Consider the following 7,500-nt stretch of genomic DNA (forward strand, 5'->3'; position numbering starts at 1 on the left):
GGTTGTACTAGTATTGTGAATTAATGTGTGTGTGTGTGTGTGTGTGTGTGTGTGTGTGTGTGTGTGTGTGTGTGTGTGTGTGTGTGTGTGTGTGTGTGGTGTGTGTTGGTGTGTGTGTGGGTGTTGGTGTGTGTGTATGTGTGTGTTGGTGTGTGTGTGTCTGTGTCTGTGTGTGTGTTGGTGTGTGTGTGTGTGTGTGTGTGTGTGTGTGTGTGTGTATGTGTGTGTTGGTGTCGGTCTAGTCTCTGGCTTGGTGAAGAATCTGTTCACATCATTTTGGATGTGAGGGTCTCAATGCTATCATATATTTTCCATACAGTAGGAGGGTGAAGAGTTTGCATAACTCATCCACAATGCTGCTGGCTTGTGTGGTGTAAATGTAGGTGGAGACTCAGATAATCTTATCAGCTGTGCTCACAGTCCACTGCAGGGTCCAACATTCACAAACCAGACAGTGGAGGATGACCACCCTGTGCTCCTGAAGTCGACAACCATCTCTTTTGCTTTGTCCAACTGTTTAGTGACAGTTTGTAGCTCCACTGATTGGTAGCTGATGAGACCCACCAGGCTAGTGTTATTGTCGAGTCAGCAGAGTGAACAGCAGTGGACTGAGCACACAGCTCTGAGGGGCATCAGTGCACCAGTGACCAGTGACCAGGAGTATGGGTGACATCTGTAGAGAAATTGGGATGATACATAAACTTCATGGGGTCCAGAGAGGGTGGCTGCAGGGTCTTGATTGGCCTCGAGACAGCCTTTCAAAGCACCTCACAATGATATGTATGAGTGCAAAGAGTCATTGATGCAGGACACTGAGGACTTCTTTGGCATGGTGGTGTTATTGAACGATGATGGAGCAGTGGTGCTGCTCAACAAATGTTGAATGTTTCAGTAAAGACAGATGTTAGCTGGTCTGCACATCCTCAGAGAACTCTGCCAGGAATTCTTTTTTGTCAGCAGCCTTCTGTGGGTTAACTTTACATAGGGATTCCCTCACATCAGCTGTGGTAAGACAAAGCAGCGGGTCTTTTGGAGGAGGGTTGGTCTTCCTCACTGCCACACTGTTCTGCACCTCAAACCAAACATAGTAGTTTGGCGTATCTGGAAGTGAGGTATCACTGTCTAATGTAGGATAAGTCGTTGTCCTGTAGTGATGGTCGGGGTAGCCTACTACTCACGTCCCTGTCCTGGAAGTGTCTGTAGATTCTCGTGAGCATTCTGCAGTTCATATAGCCCAATAAAGTGCACAAGGTACTTAGCATTACTGCTGGGGGAATGTACTGTACACACATGTTATAGAAACAGTGGTAAATTTCTGTGTTAAATAAAGTCTGCATCTAACAGTCACAAACTCCACCAGTGATGAGAAGTAAGTAGGAAGAGAAGTGGTCATGATCTGTGTTGAGGTAAAGATAAAAGCCTTAAGCCTTAAAGCACAGAGCTGCAGTTCAGTCGGCATGAAGCTAGGTTGTGTTCTCTATGACCAGCTTTCTCAATGACTCTTGTCCTTTATACCCGCTCTCTCAGTTAGGTCATGTTCTCCATACCCGCTCTCTCAGTAAGGTCATGTTCTCCATACCCACTGTCAGTTAGGTCATGTTCTCCATACCCACTCTCAGTTAGGTCATGTTCTCCATACCCACTCTCTCAGTTAGGTCATGTTCTCCATACCCACTCTCAGTTAGGTCATGTTCTCCATACCCACTCTCAGTTAGGTCATGTTCTCCATACCCACTCTCAGTTAGGTCATGTTCTCCATACCCGCTCTCTCAGTTAGGTCATGTTCTCCATACCCACTCTCTCAGTTAGGTCATGTTCTCCATACCCACTCTCAGTTAGGTCATGTTCTCCATACCCACTCTCAGTTAGGTCATGTTCTCCATACCCACTCTCTCAGTTAGGTCATGTTCTCCATACCCACTCTCTCAGTTAGGTCATGTTCTCCATACCCGCTCTCTCAGTTACAGTAGGTCATGTTCTCCATACCCGCTCTCTCAGTTACAGTAGGTTATGTTCTCCATACCCACTCTCTCAGTTAGGTCATGTTCTCCATACCCGCTCTCTCAGTTAGGTCATGTTCTCCATACCCGCTCTCTCAGTTAGGTCATGTTCTCCATACCTGCTCTCTCAGTTACAGTAGGTTATGTTCTCCATACCCACTCTCTCAGTTAGGTCATGTTCTCCATACCTGCTCTCTCAGTTAGGTCATGTTCTCCATACCCACTCTCTCAGTTAGGTCATGTTCTCCATACCCGCTCTCTCAGTTACAGTAGGTCATGTTCTCCATACCCACTCTCTCAGTTAGGTCATGTTCTCCATACCCGCTCTCTCAGTTACAGTAGGTCATGTTCTCCATACCCGCTCTCTCAGTTACAGTAGGTTATGTTCTCCATACCCACTCTCTCAGTAAGGTCATGTTCTCCATACCCACTCTCTCAGTAAGGTCATGTTCTCCATACCCGCTCTCTCAGTAACAGTAGGTTATGTTCTCCATACCTGATCTCTCAGTTAGGTCATGTTCTCCATACCCACTCTCTCAGTAAGGTCATGTTCTCCATACCTGCTCTCTCAGTTAGGTCATGTTCTCCATACCCACTCTCTCAGTTAGGTCATGTTCTCCATACCCACTCTCTCAGTAAGGTCATGTTCTCCATACCTGCTCTCTCAGTAAGGTCATGTTCTCCATACCCGCTCTCTCAGTAAGGTCATGTTCTCCATACCTGCTCTCTCAGTAAGGTCATGTTCTCCATACCTGCTCTCTCAGTAAGGTCATGTTCTCCATACCTGCTCTCTCAGTTAGGTCATGTTCTCCATACCCACTCTCTCAGTTAGGTCATGTTCTCCATACCCACTCTCTCAGTAAGGTCATGTTCTCCATACCTGCTCTCTCAGTAAGGTCATGTTCTCCATACCCGCTCTCTCAGTAAGGTCATGTTCTCCATACCTGCTCTCTCAGTAAGGTCATGTTCTCCATACCTGCTCTCTCAGTAAGGTCATGTTCTCCATACCTGCTCTCTCAGTTAGGTCATGTTCTCCATACCCACTCTCTCAGTTAGGTCATGTTCTCCATACCCACTCTCTCAGTTACAGTAGGTCATGTTCTCCATACCCACTCTCTCAGTTACAGTAGGTCATGTTCTCCATACCCACTCTCTCAGTTAGGTTTTTAGTTTTTATACCACTAAGTTCACTCAACTCACACTCATTCAAACTCAAACTATTCCTCACTCATTAATGTTTCTGCTTAAATCTCATGTACAATATCAGTTGGATCAGGAGCCCATTTCTATCCACTGAGCTCACTCAGATTTGTGTCGTCTTTCTTGTTAAGACCTGACTACAATAACAAGCTCCTGCAGGTCTGTCTGCTCCTACAAAACATCTAAAACTGATCAGGTGATTCGATGCAGATGAAAAAGAAGTTGTCCTACACACAACTGCATTGCAGGGCCCAACATCTGTCAAGGTAAAAGGAGGACTGGTATCAAGACTCTTCTCTGTCCTGCATCCGTGTTAATGAGATTCCCATGACCAGAGATCAGGTAAGAACTGTCTTCAGATCAGTCCAGAGCTCCTGCTTCTTCTCTAAACTCTTAACTTTCTATAATGGCTTTGTTCTTAGGCTTCCTGCTAAACTGCCTGCTACTTATAAAAAATGAGTGACTTTAATTAAGTGCTCCTATAAAACACATCTCTGATCATGACACACATCCGGAGATGAGATATTTTTAGTGAAAGTTTGAAAACACACCAAGGAAACAAAACCAGACATGGCCTTGTGTACAGCGGGTTCTCCCAGTGGGAACCATGTATCACTCCATCCCTAACAGGAAGACAGAGCAAAGTTCACTTCTCTTAGGGAATATAAGGATGTGATGAAATGAGACAACCCCCCCCCACCCCCACCCAAACGAACTTCCTCACTGTGAATGACTGGGACAAGTCTCATCCTTTTAAACAGAAAACTCTACTGAAGTTTTAATCTAAATTCATAAACATTTCTGTTCCCCAAGCTGGGATCTCTTTACTGTCTATTTATTTATTTATTTATTTATTTATTTATTTATTTATTTAACATTCTTATCAAAACTAAAATATATTTACAGATTGATTTCTATAAAATAATTATAAATGTGTTGTTTTAATCCACTTAACACTAAACATTTAAATTATAAAAGTAGAGAAGAAGTGTGACACTGAACATTTCCCCACAGCCAACACTCCAAAACCAAGTGGAATGTAGGAACAGCTCTGGATTCCATGCTTTAGTAAAGTGTGTCATTAAAGACAGAATATAAACACAATTGTTAGGTTCTGATTCTTTTTAGTTGAGTAAAAATAAAGGAACAGGTAGCGTTGAAGTAAATGAATATTTGCTCGTAAATTTCTTGCTTAACTGAAACGAATAAAAAGCCTATTCCTATTCCCCTCACTGACACTAAAACGTCTGTGACCCTGACACCAAGCCTACATCCTTCTTTTGTCATGCAGATTTTTATTGCTGTATGTTTCAGTGTCTGGGTTCAGCTGATTAACTCGGTCAGTCTAAACCCTTCTAGTTTTCCCCCTGATGAAGTCCTTAAGCTTTTCCCGTCGTGAGGTCCGTCAGCAGTACAGTGAAGTGAGACGATGCTAGCCAATAAAGCTGACATTACACTGACCTCCACCTTGCTTGACCCAGAAGGTGTAGGTTTTGGATCATGAGCAGATCCTTACTTTCCCCACACTTTGCCCTTTCCATCACCTTTGATATACTGTAAGTTAATCTTGCTTCTAGATGGATTAACATCTAGGTTTCAATATTTCTGCTATATTTGTAATATACTTTTTCTTATTCCAGTTGTAGATTGTGAGACCTTCACTGAAAATGTAGATCTCAAACCAAGAGTAGACATTCAGAGCTATTAAATGTTCAAACCTTCAATGTAATAGGACACACAGGCAACAAGGTATGCTCATTTATACTTAATGTCTCTAATCTCATGTTTAATCGTATATCAGCATACTGTATACTACTATATAATATAATACTACCTATAATATATACTATATATAATACTACCTATAATATACTACATACAGTATAATACTAGCATCTCAGTGTAAAATGAGAGTAGAATTGTGACTCACTATGATGTCGTGCTGCATGTAGCCAATGTCTTCAGTGCCTTTGATGCTAATGATGTCCACATGTGCATCTTTGCTGGGGACAGTAGAGTATCGTTCTGTCTTCATCATGACAGCCTGAACACATCACCTGCACATGAACACAAACACATGCTACAGCTTTACAGCTTTATAACTCATACAAACAGTTGTTATAATAACAATACTGTTAGGACGACTTATGTTAAATTTAAATTGAATTTTCTGGTTACACAATTGTACTTTTTGTCCATATAAAGTAAAATTTTAAAAAGGAAATAATTTATAGTCACACTATCAGCCAGACAAACATCATCTCAGGGATTTTCTGTTGGTTTCTGAGGTTAACTGGGTGGTAGCCTAGTGGTTAAGGTGTTTGACTACCAATTGGAAGGTTTGAATCCCAAGCTGTCTCTGGGCCTCTGATTAAGGCCCTTAACCCTAAGTTGTCTCAAATTATTTAGCATTATTTAGTATTTGGCTCCCAAACTTTGGAATCGTCCTCCTGTCTTCCTCAGACACTAACAACTCATCTCTTTAGTCAGACGTTCACAAAATACATCCCATAATATTGTGCTCTATTACATCAGACCAAATGCACATTATCATCTAGTGCTTGTTAATATTATGAACAGCAGCTACATTAATTCCTCTCCACTGCTTCTCTCTTTCTACCATCACGAGGCATCCAGACATTGTACCAGGTCAGATTGTCTTCTGTGTGATGAAGATGTTGGCCTTCACTGAGATGAGGGCGACTCTGTGAGGATCCTGAGACATCTACAGATCTACCAGCTCCAGTTAGACTCTGTTATACTAAAGAGGAGATGTGACTCCATGTGGTGTTTGAAGACAACAACCTCCTCATCACTACAACATTTATCAGACTGTATATATATAATCACACCCCCAGTGTCACCCAGATGAGGATGAGGTTATATAATCACACCCCCAGTGTCACCCAGATGAGGATGAGGTTATATAATCACACCCCCAGTGTCACCCAGATGAGGATGAGGTTATATAATCACACCCCCAGTGTCACCCAGATGAGGATGAGGTTCCCCTTTGAGTCTGGTTCCTCTCAAGGTTCCTTCCTTTACCATCTAAGGGAGTTTTTCCTCCCCACAGTCACCTGAGTCACCTCAGACTTGTTCATTGGGGATAAATACATACACATTTATATATATATATCTAATATTAATCTGGGATTTTGTGTTATATTAATCTTTATAATTACTTTATAATAATTTTGTTCTATGTTTATGTTCCTGTAAAGCTGCTTTGAGATGATGTCAGTAGTAAAAAGTGTTATACAAATAAAGTTGAAATGAACTGAATTAAAATTGAAGTCACTCTGGATAAGGGCATCTGGATAAGGGCATCTGGATAAGGGCATCTGCCAAGTGCCATAAATGTAAATAATTTTTAATTTGTTGGCATATGCTATTTTTCAGTGGTATATAACCATGCATTAAAAAAGCCCCCCCTCTGGCCACAATGTTGGAGAGTAACATCCACAATCTCAGGAGGGAAGAAATTAAACATAGGAGAAGAGACTTTGTCTGGGAGGGACAGCAAAATAGGACATAGGTGTATTAGATTTTGCTGAGTCTTGGAGGCTGCTGTATATAATGATGTCACACCTACAGCCCTTCAGATGTGGTCTGTGACCAGTAAAATACTGGCAAATGTGACTGGAGCAGAAACGACTGGATGCAGGCCATTTCCCCCAGCAGGGGTATCATCTGGGGAAAGTGGGAAAAGGTGACAAACAGGCCAAATAGTTCTCTGATTATTTCCTTTATTATAGGGCCATTATTATAGGGGAACAAGCAAAGGACTAGTCTGTCAATATCTAATACCTATTTCTACATAGTGATCTGCGGGGGTCATGGACATTTCCTGAGGTTTCTGTTCTGTTCTCAAGGGCACACGGTAAATGACCTCACATCTACAACCTGTAATATTATACAGTTCCTGGAGGTGAAATTGGATCAGACTTATAATCAGGTTTTTTGGCATAGTATGTTTTTTGTTGCTGCTGATTTCTTCACTTATTAATGTGACACAAGGATGTGGAGCACACAGAATGGGAATGTGATAAAGACCTGATAGCACATCTGTGTGAACCCATTAAATCTGTGGGCTTGAAATGGCTGTGTTTAAAAACAGCCTTCCTTCTGACCGAAAAGTCTGTGACGAGGATTATTAAACACCAGACTCAGGGTCAGGGTCAGGGTCAGGGTTAGGGTTAGGGTTAGAGTTAGGGTCAGGGCCAGGGTTAGGGTTAGGTTTAGGGTCAGGGTTAGGGTTAGGGTCAGGGTTAGGGTTTGAGTTGGGGTTGCGGTTAGG

At 42.2% G+C, this 7,500-nt stretch overlaps 1 protein-coding gene across 2 annotated transcripts in view; it reads right to left on the bottom strand.

Annotated features, from left to right (window-relative positions):
• Positions 1-7,500, bottom strand: part of LOC113634197 (anoctamin-1) — a 49,614-nt gene that overhangs the window by 32,182 nt on the left and 9,932 nt on the right. For both annotated transcript variants that reach the window (XM_047802636.1, XM_047802637.1), the window contains exon 2: positions 5,131-5,257. In XM_047802636.1, the coding sequence (XP_047658592.1) occupies positions 5,131-5,238 (108 nt within the window). In that variant the 5' untranslated portion in view covers positions 5,239-5,257. The remainder of the gene's footprint in view (positions 1-5,130; positions 5,258-7,500) is intronic.

This window comes from Tachysurus fulvidraco, chromosome 17 (genome assembly GCF_022655615.1).
Source record: "Tachysurus fulvidraco isolate hzauxx_2018 chromosome 17, HZAU_PFXX_2.0, whole genome shotgun sequence".
In the NCBI taxonomy this organism is placed as follows: Eukaryota; Metazoa; Chordata; class Actinopteri; order Siluriformes; family Bagridae; genus Tachysurus; species Tachysurus fulvidraco.